This window comes from Crocodylus porosus, unplaced genomic scaffold (genome assembly GCF_001723895.1).
Source record: "Crocodylus porosus isolate Cpor-Errol unplaced genomic scaffold, CroPor_comp1, whole genome shotgun sequence".
NCBI classification, from domain to species: Eukaryota; Metazoa; Chordata; order Crocodylia; family Crocodylidae; genus Crocodylus; species Crocodylus porosus.
This window is the reverse complement of record NW_017728924.1, coordinates 1,176,703-1,190,627: the sequence shown is the minus strand read 5'-3', so window position 1 is coordinate 1,190,627 and position 13,925 is coordinate 1,176,703. Positions and strand designations below refer to the sequence as shown.

The 13,925-nt window shown below is 42.8% G+C and overlaps 1 protein-coding gene across 2 annotated transcripts in view; it reads right to left on the bottom strand.

Annotated features, from left to right (window-relative positions):
• The window catches only part of TENM1 (teneurin transmembrane protein 1), a 503,051-nt gene that overhangs the window by 103,411 nt on the left and 385,715 nt on the right, over positions 1 to 13,925 (bottom strand). For both annotated transcript variants that reach the window (XM_019540172.1, XM_019540173.1), the window contains 3 exons: positions 9,821 to 9,940; positions 7,416 to 7,677; positions 708 to 975 (listed from right to left, as the gene is read on the bottom strand). In XM_019540172.1, the coding sequence (XP_019395717.1) occupies positions 708 to 975; positions 7,416 to 7,677; positions 9,821 to 9,940 (650 nt within the window). The remainder of the gene's footprint in view (positions 1 to 707; positions 976 to 7,415; positions 7,678 to 9,820; positions 9,941 to 13,925) is intronic.

Genomic DNA, 13,925 nt, shown 5'->3' with positions numbered 1-13,925 from the left:
ACTGCTCACAATACTAAGGTCTACTGGTATGATCAATGTATATGTAAGAACTATTTGCAAGACAAACTCATAGAACACAGAACAGCCACCCTTTCCTAAAAAGATATAGAGCACAAAAAAATCCAATAACAAAATTCTGAATGTATAAGGAAATAGCTCGGATATATGGAAAACATAATTAAATTAAAGAATCTTTTCAGTAGTAAATCAGAGTAATCATTGGCCTCTGAAATGTGTAGGGTTTATTTTCACATAAATTTGTTCAAATAACAAGTGAAGAAGTTTTAATGGTTTCAGACATCAAATATAATAAGTAAAGATGCTCAAAAGTTAGAATTTAATAAACCCTAAGTGGAAATGACATTTTAAATGTCACAGCCAAAAAATGACAGAGGCAATGACACAGTGAAGGTCATAGTTAGAAAGTAACATTCAGAAATATAGACAGCTGAATAGGATGCTATTAGTACCTAACCATTAGAAGAGAAGAAAAAGGACTTTTGAACTTAGGATGTCAAAAAGGGTTTAAAAGAGAAATGTAAGAAATAAGAAAACACGGTTTTCTAGAAAATTAACAAGTCACTTTGATTAGCTGAGAACTTTGATTAATTTAAAATTATGTTAGTTTGGCATCCTCTCTGTCAACGGTGTTTTTCCTGCTTCAAATGTGTTACTACTTCTATTTATCTTAAAATGATTCAACATACCCATTGCCTCTGCCAGGCCAGAAACCTTTTGTCCATATATGTCTGTCTTATTCCAGGCAAACGTGTAGACCAGGTTGGTAGCAGCTGGAAACCACTTCTGAAGTAGACGTCCTTCAACAGCAACTATTAAATGCACTTTTGTCATTCCAGCAGGGATGGCTGCATGCGTTAAAATAATACGCAACAAAGTTTTATATCCAGGCGTCCGACTGCTCAGATAACTGAGCTTCACAAAACTGGAAGGAATTGGGATTTCCTCCTGGACAACCTTGGGAGGGGAGAAAAAAGAATCAGTTGTACATACCGTTGTTAATAATATTCCTGGCTTGGAATAGTGCTATTTTTATTGTTCTCATCAAATGCATAGGCTTTTTTATAATTCAGTTCTTGATGTGTGCAGGGAATACAGGCTTCGCTAAAAACTGATTTCCTTGACCTGTTCTCAAGTCTGTATCAGGAATAAGGGAAAACCATCAATAACATGCAAAGCTGCTCTAAAAGAATGTCCTGCTGGATGACAGTGCATATACTTTTCTAAGCATCAGCCTTCTTTTCAAATTTTTGTCTGCAGCACATATACCATATTTCACAGTGTAGAAACTGAGGTTTGAACCTCCCAAATTTACCCTTAAATTTCCACCTCAGCTTATACGCCATATCTGGGCTTCAGGGAAGTTGGATTGGGTTCCTGAGAGGTTGGACAGCACCCAGACAGCTACCAGCCTGTCTGGCCAGGTATGGGACAGCACTACTGCCATGGGTGGAAGGACCAGCCCCCCTGCTGTTCAGGGACTGCCCGGCCCACCAGGAGCTCGTCCCCTGGCTGCAGTGGTGGGGGGGGGGGCCGGGTAGGCTCTGCCAAAAGCAGGATTGGGTCTCTTGCCATTTCTGTATTCAGCAGGCTCCTGTGGCTGGCAGGATTCCTGGCACCACCCAGGAAGGGGTTGCCTCAGCCCATGGGCAGCACAGAGTGGGGCAGCTAGGGACGTTGGACAGGGCCAGCCTCCCCCTCACTGCTGGCTGACACCCCATGCTGCCCACAGGACAGTCTCTTCCCAGGTGGCACCAGGTGTTCACCTGGCTGCAGGAGCCTGAAGGCAGGAGTGGTGAGGGGCCCGGTGCTGCTTTTGGCAGAGCCTGCCCACCCCCCTGCAACTGGGGGGTGAGCTGCCAGGAGGGTGGGCAGCCCATGAACTTTTGGGGGGGGCCCAGTATTTTCGTTTGCAGTGATGGCAGACCCTAGGCAGGCTGCTAGCAGGCTGGGTGCTGCCTGACATCCCAGGGGCCCAATCCAACTTTCCCAGAGCCCATCAGCATGCGATGTTGACTTATACACCGTGAAATATGGTAGATAGATACATGCATGTAATATTACCTTTTCTTAAGTTAGTATGCACTGGGTCAAGTTTGCAAAGACAGTTATATCCAAGAGCACTATAGCTGAGTGAATCTACCCAGCTCATTTTCCCTAGAGCTGCTCATCGACTTTGGGGAGTGTATGCCACTTTCTTTACTGCATTAATTTTTGTTCCCTAATATCATTAAATAAATACATATTTTTAACTTAATACAGACCATACTGCATCCTTAAGGCACTGCCAAGCTTTGAGTTTAAAGCAGAATTGTCCCAATTGTAGTAACAGAAATTATAACTTGGGGATAGTATCTTAGTGATGGAGCAGCTAGTTAGGCAGAGACAGACAGGGCACGTTTACTAGGGCTGCGCGAAATTTCACTGGCCGTTTCCTTCTGGCACTGTTTCGACCAATTCTGAGGTCAAAACAGCAAAATCAGAATGAAACAAAGGCCATCAAAATAGCCTCAAAACAAAATGAAGCTGGTCGAAACATTTCAAAAGTCAAAACGTTTTGATCACAGGCTGAGGATGGGAAGTCAGTCCAGCTGGGCTGACTTTCCATTCCCAGTGCAAGATCCAGCAGGGGGGTGGGAAGGCAGCCCAGCTGGGCTGTCTTCCATCCCCAGCATGATGTAGTGCAGGGCACAGGGAAGCAGCCCAGCTGGTCTGCCTCCTGTCCCCAGTGCGATCTAGTGCTGGGGATGACTTCAGCTGGGCTGACTTCCCATCCCCAGTGAAACTCGAAACACCGTCAAAACAATCTTTCTGTTTCGACAGAATGTAATGGAACAGCTGTTTCGACTCAAAATTAAATTTGATATGAAACACTCTTCTGTCAAACCGTCGAAACTCAAGACGAAATGGAATGGTGTCATTTTATACAGCCCTAATGTCTACATGTGAATTTAAGTGCACCTAAATTGAATGCACATTAGTTTAATGCTCATTAAGAAGGTTTAGGCAAGTGTCTACAATCCAGAAAGTTTCTGGAGAGTGTTAGGGACAACTTTCTGGTGCAAGTGCTGGAGTGGTCAACTAGAGGCAATGCTTTTCATGACCTGCTGGTCAGAAACAGGAAAAACTGGTGGGAAATGTAGCAGTGGATGGCAAGTTGGGCAGCAGTGACCACAAGACGATTTTGTTCTTCCTTCCTTTCCTCAAGATCCTGGAGAGCAGCAGAGTAAGGACCCTGGACTTCAGAAAAGCAGACTTCGACTTACTCAGGGAATTTATGGGCAGGATCCCCTGGGAAGCCAGACTGAGGAGAAGAGGAATCTAGGAGAGATGGCTGTATTTCAAAGAAGCCTTACTGAGAGTACAGGAACAAACCATCTTGATGCGCAAGAAGACTTTCAACTATGGCAGAAAACCAGCTTGGCTTAGCAGGGAACTCTTCAGTAAACTAAGTCACAGAAAGGAAGCTTATAAGAAGTGGAACCTTGGACAAATAGATAGGGAAGACTATAAGAGCACTGCTTGGGCATGCAGGGATGAAGTCAGGAAGGCCAAAATGCAACTGGAGTTGCAGCTAGCAAGGGACATGAAGGGTAACAAGAAGGGTTTCTACAAGTATGTCAGTAGCAAGAGGAGGATCAGGGAAAGTGTGGGTCCCTTACTGAATGGCAGACGCAACTTGTTGACAGAGGATGCTGAAAAGGCTGAAGTGCTCAATGCCTTTTTTATCTCAATCTTTACTGGCAAGGTCAGATCCCAGACTACTGCATTGGGCAGCACAGTTTGGGAGGAGGTGAGCAGCCAACAGTGGCAAGAGAACAGGTTAGGGAGTATTTAGAAAAGCTGGACATTTTCAAGTTTATGGGGCTGGACGGGATGCACCTGAAGGTGCTGAGGGAGTTGGCTGATAAGACTGCAGAGCCATTGGCCATCATCTTTGAAAACTCATGGTGATCAAGAGAGGTACTGGATGATTGGAAAGGGGCAAACATAGTGCCTATACTTAAGAAAGGGACAAAGGAAAATCCAGAGGACTACAGACCAGTCTGCCTCACCTCAGTCCCTGGAAAAATAATGAAGCAGATTCTCAAAGAATCCATTTCTAAGACTTGGGGAAGAATGTCATTAGGAACGGTCAGCATGGATTCACCAAAGGCAAGTCATGCCTGACCAACCTGACTGCCTTCTATGACAAGGTGACTAGCTTTGTGGATGTGAGCAGACCCATGGATGTGATATACCTTGATTTTAGCAAGGCTTTTGATACTGTTTCCCACAACATTTGCACAGGCAAGCTAGTATGGAAGTATGGACTGGATGAAGTATGGACTGGGCTATAAGTTGGATAGAAATCTGGTTGGAGCATGGAGCTCAGGGGTAGTAATCCACAGCTCAATTTTTAGTTGGCAGCCAGTATCAAGTGGAGTGTCCGAGGGGTTGGTCCTGGGGCTGGTTTTGTTCAATGTCTTTATTAATGACCTAGAAGATGGCAGATAGCGCACCCTCAGCAAGTTTGCAGATGACACCAAGCTGGGGAGAATAGCAGGTATGCTGGAGGATAGGGCTAGAATTCAGCGTGATCTAGACAAATTGGAGGATTGGACTAAAAGAAAACTCATGAGATACAACAAGGACAAGTGCAAAGTCCTGCATTTAGGATGGAACAATCCCGTGCACTGGTACAGGCTGGAGCTGACTGGCTGGGCAGCAGCTCTGCAGAAAAGGACCTGGGGGTTACAGTGGACAATAAGCCAAATATGAGCCAACAGTGTGCCTTGTTGCCAAAAAGGCTAATGACATTCTGGGCTGCATTGGTAGGAATGTTGCCAGTAGGTCAAGGGAAGTGATTATTCCCCTCTATTCAGCACTGGTGAGAACACATGGAGTACTGTGTTCAGTTTTGGTCCCCCCCTCCCCACTATAGAAAGGATGTGGATAAATTGGAGAGAGTCCAGTAGAGGGCAACAAAAAAGGTGAGGGGGGCTGGGGACGTGACTTAAGGAAAGATGGAGGGAACTGGGCTTATTTAGTTTAGAAAAGAGTAGACTGAGAGGGGATTTAATAGCAGCCTTCAACTACCTGAAGGGGGTTCGAAAGAAGATGGAGCTGGGACTGTTCTCAGTGGTGGCAGATGACAGAACAAGGAGAAATGGTCTGAAGTTGCAGCAAAGGAAGTTTAGGTTAGATATTAGGAAGAATTTTCTCACTAGGAGGGTAGTAAAACACTGGGACAGGTTACCCAGAGAGGTGGTGGAAGCTCCATACTTGGAGGTTTTCAAAATCTGCCTAGACAAAGCTTTGGCTGGGATGATCTAGTTGGGAATGGTTCTGCCTTGAGCCAGGGTTGGACTAGATGACCTTCTGAGGTCCCTTTCGACACCAATTTTCTATGCAGGTATCAAATTAAGGTGCAAATATCCCACATTTGCCATTTTTAATGCAGATTAAGGGCATGCACGTGTAGACACGCACCCTTAATGCATATTAACTTAGGCTAATGCGCATTTAAGTGTCACATTTAGATGCGCCCACAGAGGGTCTACCATAAAGTTCATTGATTCGTTCTTTTCATTCACATATGTCTCTGTTTATAGAAGCCTGTATGGGTAGGGTTTACTGATCACTATACCAGTATAGAGGAAACTTATAATGGAAATGCACTTCTCTGAGCAATACGGGCCCTTCCAAAGCAATTGAGGGTATACCCGCACTGCAAATGGAGGCATGACTACTGTATCCCCAAGCTACCTTTAATCTACCTTGCTCAAGTAACAGCAGGAGTGAGGATGCAGCAACCTGGGGAAATGGTGCACACAACTTAAGTGCCTAGAGAATGAAAGACTCTTCAAACTCCTGCTGCTGTTCCCCATAGCTCTTGTTACCTTAGCTATCCTGAGTAGATTACAGTACCTGCTTGCAGTGCAGACCTACTTTCTTTTGTGGGTGGAGGGAATGGGCCTGGGTACAAGGGACGGTCTAGGCTGCTTGAGTGATGTAGGCCATAAGGGAGAGATTTACTTCTGTACTTCCTTGCGTGTCTGCTGTTGCGACACCCCCCATCAGGGGCAATGCAAGGGAATGCACAAGCTGCTGGCATGCTCTATCACACATACACGTGCAAGTGCCATTCGCAAATGGATCCTGTTTAGCCAGCTGAAAGGCTGCAGTTGTGATTTCAGCATGCCTCTGATCACTACTAATGAGCCAATCTGTCACAATGCTAAACCAAAGCAATTTGGAAAAAGCAATACACATTGTGTTTGGTTTACTTTTCCCAGTTTTTCCAGGCCATTTTTTGTTTCTCTAATAACAAATCATTTCAGTTCCAAATCCTTTCTCTTGCCATATTGCCACAGTAACACTGTCACAGAAATACTGCAGTACCACTGGAGGCCTGCCAGCACTTGTCGTTTCAACATATGAAATGCATTGTTGCCAGGGAATTCCCGGTCCCTTTATTGTTCCTGATTTGCAGTGTTCCCCTTTCCTCCTGCTGACATCCCAGCTGCCCCCTCTGTCACACATCTGACATCTTTCCTTACCCTCTAACAGGAGATATTTGTGCATCAGTACATTCTAATATAACACCTTCCCTTCTCTTATTTTTAAAGGGACCTTCTAGTACTGCCCTATAAAATTCAGCACCTAAAGGACCTTCAAGTGACCCAGCCAGAATATAAGTGAGGTCAACTTGAAGGCTTCTATACATAAAAAAAAAGAAATTACTGGGGCCCTTCCCGAGTAGTAATTCAGCATTTCAATGGCAAAAATTGGATGAAATATATCCTTATCTACAAATAACCTTCAAAATATCTATGGTACAGAACAGCTTTGCTTTGGCATCATTTCTGGAATCCTACGAAATGAAAAACATCATTGTATTGTGACCTTTTCCTATTTACGTATGTCCATCAAATAATTTAAACATGTCCCTCCAACTCACGGTGGGTTTGAACTTTTAACCAGTAAGCTGAAAAGGCTACCATTGGTTTCAATCATTCATTCAACTGGTTTTTGATTTTTTAGAACTTGCAAAGTAATGACTTACACGTCTAATGTTATTTGTGCATGCAAAACAAGAACCTATCTAAATATGCGATGTTTGTACACTGTTTTGGGTTTTTTGCGCAAGCCAAACCTTGGGCCAAAATTTTTGGATGCAAAAAATTGAGAGTTCAAATGTAACAAGCAGGTCCCTATTCCTTTGAGAGCATGGCCCATAGGGATAAAGTTCAACATTTGTAATTCACAATAAAATAAACAAGCTTTCCCATTTGAATCCTCAAACAAGAATGTTAACTAACTAAGATATAAACAGGGCTTAGAAGATGGCTCTGGTTTCTAGATTTTTTTTTCTGTAAAAGAACATTTTACTATTTTGAAAATATCAGTACTACCTGTAGCTCTGGAATGACCGTTCCTCTCTCTGGACAGGACCCTCCAAATGCCGTCAAGGGTGAAGGCAGCACAACTGGATTTGGGCTGATAAAATTACTGATGTCACAGGAAGGTGCGTCTGATTGTGTTCTCTGCATGACAACTTTGTCTACCACAATAAACCTATTCCAAGGCAACCACAGTGTCCTTTTCTCAGAAATGAATGGAGATCTGTCAAAAACCAGGGTAACAGAGATGCCTCCAACAGCCACAAGATCGAAACTGAAAAGACAAAACGAAATCTGGTGTCTTCTGCTGTTTCTGTTATAACATAAGCTAAACTTTCTGTACATCCCAGTGAAAAAAAACCCATACTCCCACCGTTCTTAAGATTTTGTTTGCTAAGAAAAATAACTTCAATACTTTTCTGATTCCAACATGGAGGCCACGTTGTGCCTTCCCCTCTGTGGGTGCTTCTTGCATCTGTCATAAGAAAAATGTCATAATTTGTCCAATCTCCCCTTTGTGCTTACCCTAAATAGAGCAACAGGTACAAATCAGCTGTAAGAACTGTGTGAAACCAGTTACTTCTTGCCTGTGTGCCAAGAAACCCCTAAGCCACAAAATGGCTGCTACTTAAACTTTGTTCATGTCCTGCAAGTGGCCCTGGGGCCTGATCAGCCTATTCTCGTGCAAAGAAAGAGGAAGGAAAAAAACAAAGAGGTAGGTTAGCCACCCCCCCAGCCCAGCATGTAGAGGTTTTGGGAGAGGCTCCTGTTAACCCCCTGAATGTCACAGAAGGTCATTACAGGAGACTCAGGGAGCAGCTGTGAAGAACTCTTGGCAGATTTGGGTCCTACCACGCTGTGAGACGGAAGGCGAGCGACACACTGTCTTAGTTTCCTAAGTCTCCAACATCTACAGTCAAGTAACATAAGGTAATAGAAACAGGTACTAAACTCTCTATATTATTAAATGCTTATATTATGGAGGCCTTTGATGGTAACAAACTGTGATAAGAAGTCAGACATAATTATGCATATTCCATCACATTTCCCAAATGACACTGATTACACTCAGAGCAAAATACAGGGAGCAAATTTTAATGCGAGAGCTCTGCCAGGGATACTGTAAATAAGAAAGGATAATTAGCAACTTGCAACACCACACTTTTAAAATCAAGGAAATGAGTTAAAATAAATGTATGTTCTATTGTCATTAAGCTAAGGTCCCTAATCAGCAAAGGCCACATTTCCCCTAACTCCCTACCCCTTTTAGATGGGATGTTCCTATGTTCTTAAAATTTTACAATGTGGTAACAGATCACGAAGTCTCCTTTGAAAAAACCTTTGAGTTTGGGTTTGGGACTAAAGGGGTGGTTTGGAGGTCCTGTTAGTGTTTTAAGGGCACATGATTGTCTTAAGCCCTGCTAGGGGTAGGTTCAAGGCAGAGCAGGAAGGCACAGTGCACCTTGGCTGCGGGACCAGCCAGAGTAGCAGGGTGGAAGCTGGGAAGACTAAAACCCCAGCAAAGAAAGAAAGGCCTGGAGTGGCTTGGAAACAAAGGGACAAGTGTCCCACCTGAATGATGACTCAAAACCTGCAAGGCATGGGGCATGGCATAGGGGAGGAATGGAGCCATACAATTAGCTCTTCGTGCATGGACCCCCGCACAACACCTGAGGATCATTAGTATAAGGTCCTCCTGTGTTTTAATAACCATTTACATCAAGGTGAGGTGGGTGAAAGAAGGGTGGACTGCCCCGAGAACAGAGTGTAAGGAATTTGTTTAGCTTTCAGGGGCTTCACGGTCACCCCGTTACAGTTTGGCATAGGGGCATGATGGTGTCGTGATAGCTGCAGAGTAGCTTTTTTGCCATTCTGTTGCCTGGGGGAAAATTTTTGCCCTTGTGTTTGCTTGTATTGCTCAGCTGCCATCAGTTTGTTTAAGCTCCAGACGCCGTTTTTAAGTTAAGTTTTCATGCTTGAATATGGGACTGAAAGAGGGAAAACAAAGGATCTCATGAAAACCTTAAACGTGCAAAACTTCTCAGATGTCAAGGTGTTTATGGACTATGCCAAGTGAATTGGAGCTCGTGTGCAGCTTCAAATATAAAATCTCTGGAATCTACCAGTCACATCATCAGCGTCCGAGTCCACGTGTGTGAATGTCTCCAGAATATTCTCGTTAACATCTATGGCATTCATATTTTCACTCTCTCTTTAGTCTTCCTTTTCTCCTTTGGACTCCCAACCACAGACAACTCTAATTAGATGTGCTACTTGAATAGAGGACCAGATGCCGTCTGTAGCCCACAAAGTGAACAGTGATGTCAATGGGAATTTTGCGCATAGATGGAGGATAGCACGTGGCCCTTAGAGGGAAAGTCTAAATTAATGAGAGGCCAGGGATAAGAGCATCCTACCTTCCATCCTGTCGGCTGATAGTGTATCCATAGTCACTGTGGTGTAGGAAACTGACATTTACTCCAACCAGGGGTGTCCCGTCAACTGCTACCACCTGGCCTCGAATAACACAAGCACGTCTGCAAGGGGAAAAGTTGAATTTAATGTAAGAGAAGCACAAACGGAAAGCAAAAAAAAAAAAAAGTGTTGACTTCACACAGTGCCTGACTTCAGGTTAGAACACAGAATAAAATACTAAGAAATCAGGACTATTTGTTTATAATAGAAATGCAGATAAAAACCAGCAAAACTGAGCTGATGTGTTAAGGAACCAGTAAGATACATGACTGTATGGAGCTTCAGAAAGCGACTTTTATGGAGAGGAGACCAATTTGGAGATCAAGTATGTCAATATGAAACTAGGTAAAGCTGTATACTTTTCTTAACCCTTCAGTGCATATATATTTCCAATTTAGACTCACCCTGAAATGCTTTCACTCGCATTTGCTTACCAAGGAGATACTGAAACCTCCTGTACTTTACATATCATCTTTGGCCACCAAAATGTAAGAGAATCTCCCTTGGTGTAATATACTGCTGCCTGGGTTAGGCAGACTAAACGCTGGTACCAAGAGAACCGACTGCAGCAAGGTATACTGAGTCTAATAGAGTCAGAGTTTGAAGGAGACTTATTTAATATGAGGGATCAAGAACCAGATTTTCAAAAGAAAGAACTTAGGTGCAGATATGTATGAATTAGGATTTTAAAAAGTGCATAGCTGTCTAACTTCCATTCAGATGTGCTTTAGCACTAGAGGCCCTTGGCTGCCTCCATGGTCTTCATCCGTTCCTGTCTCTTGTGAGCCTTTGTCTTCCAGTCATCCACCTTCAATTTCTGGAAACCTGATGCTACATCATGTAGCCATCTTCGTTCTGGTGTCCAGACAGCTTCCATTTTACAGCATGACTCAGCCACTGTAGTCACTGTGCTCTGATTTCCTGCATCAGGGCTGGGTCTCTGTACAATTGATATAACTCTTTACTGGTTCTCATGTATCGTTCTTCTGTTTTCCATAAAATCCTTTCAAAATGATCCAGGAGTATCTTGCTTGCTGGTGAGAGAATTCAGGTTTAACTGGCGTGGGTTATGGTTTTATAGAGGTGAGGCTTAATTTTCCTGGGATGAGCTTGGCTGGCAGGAGCTCATGCAATGCAAAGTAGGCTCTATTTCTGGCTTTTATTCTTCCTTTAATTTCTTCCTTTAACTTCCATTCATATACCTTTCAAAAACCAACCGAGATTCTCAGCCAGATTCTCAGTTTACTGACACAATTTCACTGACACCACGGATCACGCTCAATGTGTCTAATTACATCACTTTAACCTTTTGTTGATTTTTGCTAAACATTTTATATAAATGCCCTCTTGAAACGCATTCTCAGTCAAGACACTTATGCTCTGAGTCAAATATCTAAACAGTTTTAAAGAAGAGATGTGTTTAGCCAGTTTAAACAAACAGGATGTCAGGGGAAATTGTTTTCTTGTTGTTTCCCTTTGTTTCAATATTAAAATGTCAATGGCGGGTTTGCAGCCGGTCTCTGTAGAGGTTTTTGATCTTTGCAGTGACGTGACAATGAAAAATGCACACACACGTGTAAAGAACAGTTAATGTTTTTAAGAGTCTAAAAATCAGAGAATTAGTAGCTGAATCTAGTGAGAGGAATTGATTGCGATAAAAGGCAACTGGTTGAGCAACCCGGAGGTAGCAAATTGAAGCTCTGACTGGTTCTAGTCTATTGTCCAAAGTGCTCTGGCAGGACATCATTTATATCTAAACCAGCTGTCCCAGCTACCCATGCTGAAGGCATGAAGCTATTACCAGAGGGATCTTGGCTGTTATAAATTAGCTCTTTCATAGGTGTCTCAAAGCCACTGTTGCCTGTTCTGGTAGACTGATTTGACAGTTGTTAAGAACATCCCACTTAAGAAGTGATGTGTTGCCATTACCTGACTTCTCTTTCAATTGTATTTATACATTTAATTTTAGCTTTGTTTCATTTTGTATGTTCATGTAGACAATCTGCACCTAAATCTGATCTCATGCTGGCAAAACCCAAGAGTTTCTCCGAAAACAGCGGTGTTACATCGTTGTCAGAACCATGCCCCTGTTCGTATAAAGACTGCGCTAGAGTCAATTACTTCTAGATCTCTTGGAAAAAAACAATTACTAGTTGTTATTGCTTTCTCATAAGGCACCTGCCAACTTGCCTTTTCTCTTCCTAATCTTTTCTTATTGCAAATTTCTGAAGTTTACAAAGCACATTGACTTATGAGATAAAGTTTCTTCAGAGTCATCACTATTCTGGGCATTATTTCAGTATTCCTCTGTTTGTTCACTCATTCACACACAGACTTGCCTTTTGACTCTGCTCCTTCTTCATATTTTATGAAACATGCAGATTTCTGTGATAACAACTCATCAAAGTCTTCATTATTCCCCTTATTGTCTTCCTTTTGCTCCACTCATTCATTTTTGCTTCTCATTACTCATAAATGATGTTCAGAGACTTATCTTTCAACTCTTACTTTTTTTATTCAACGTATTTTATGATCCACACACATTTACAGTATGTGATAAAGACTCATAAAACTCATTATTCTACATGTATCTGTATTGAAATGTCTTTGTAATCTATTAGACTTTAAATGTTCTGAGCCTTTCTTTATATTGCTACATTTGTCCTCATTATTTACTGTCTTTTTATCATCCTTTTCTCACTAAAGGAGTCCTCCTTTTTTTGGCCCTCTCTCTTGGATTACCAGGACCTACAGGACCTCTTGGAATAATAGCAACTGGTTAAAATTAGTTTCAAGTTTTATGTTGATCACATGCATTTTAAGCTTTTGCAGTTCCTTTATTTTGGATAGGCATTACATCTACCTGGGCTCTGGTTAAAAACACCAAGCCAAAGAAAATGAAACAACCACCTCCCTTTCCCTGCCCTTCCAAACACTAAACAGGCAGATTCTCTCTCCTTCCAAAATGCCTGGTCACCTTGCACAGTTCACTTGCAGGGCATACGTGGTCCCCAGGGGCCTTATTTGCAGGGGACCTTGACTTTATCAGAGCTTTTAGGAAGCCGTTTCCTGCAGTGGTGTCACTTTCCACTCACCTGCCATTTCATGCTTCGCAGGCTTCAATATTCACCCTATTTCGGAAGGACTCGGTTTGAGACCCCCCTGACGCTCTTACTATTTCCATCATTTGTCGTGTAACAGTGTCTCCAGAGCTGCAGCCTCCTTCTTCCATTCTCACCTTCTAACATTTATTCCACACACTCATCCCTGCACATTTTTCACTCCTTATGTTGGGTTAATAACCAGGAGCGTGAGGCCTTTCTTTTAGCTCATCGTTGGGTTTTTTTTGCGATAAGGACATGACTTTTAACTCGGGAGTCAAAGCTATTCTCACTGTGCAGTAACTTCTTAGCTATTTTTGAGAGGGGCTGTAGAGCCTGTCTTCTGTTTTTGCATCCTGTACAAGGGGAGGAAAGCGTCTTTGAGAATAAGCTACCTTAGTCTCCTCGAATACATTAAAAAAAAAATGCTTCTACTCCCTTAGCAGGCTGTATTAAATCTGCAACTCCAGAGGGAGCAGTTGCTTTTTGAGAGGAGGCACAGTGGTTACCGGTGGCTTAAGAGAAGTAGGATTTCTTTGTACACGTTTCCTGGGTCAGTCCACGCTTGACTGAGGATTTCATTTGGCCATCAGCCAGTTTGTATGACATCCCTAATTTAAAATAGCCATACGCTTCCATATAAATCATTCTAGCTGCATTCTTTCACTGTTCTAGAAGTATTTTGTCTTTCCATCACCGTTCTCCGTTACCCTGTATTTGTTCTTCTGTGTCATTTTCTTCCTGTTTTAAACTTCCAGTATTCATCGGGCACCTCAGACTGTGACATTAACCTCGTACTTCTCGTGAGGTACTTCCTTAAGAAAGTTTGGGCCTATTCACAAGCGTCACGTTGCCCCCAAAATGTCATTTATTATATTGTGTATTTCTGATTAAAATCTTCGCTCAGAGACAGTGAGTTTAGGACAAGTAAAGTACATTCATTTCT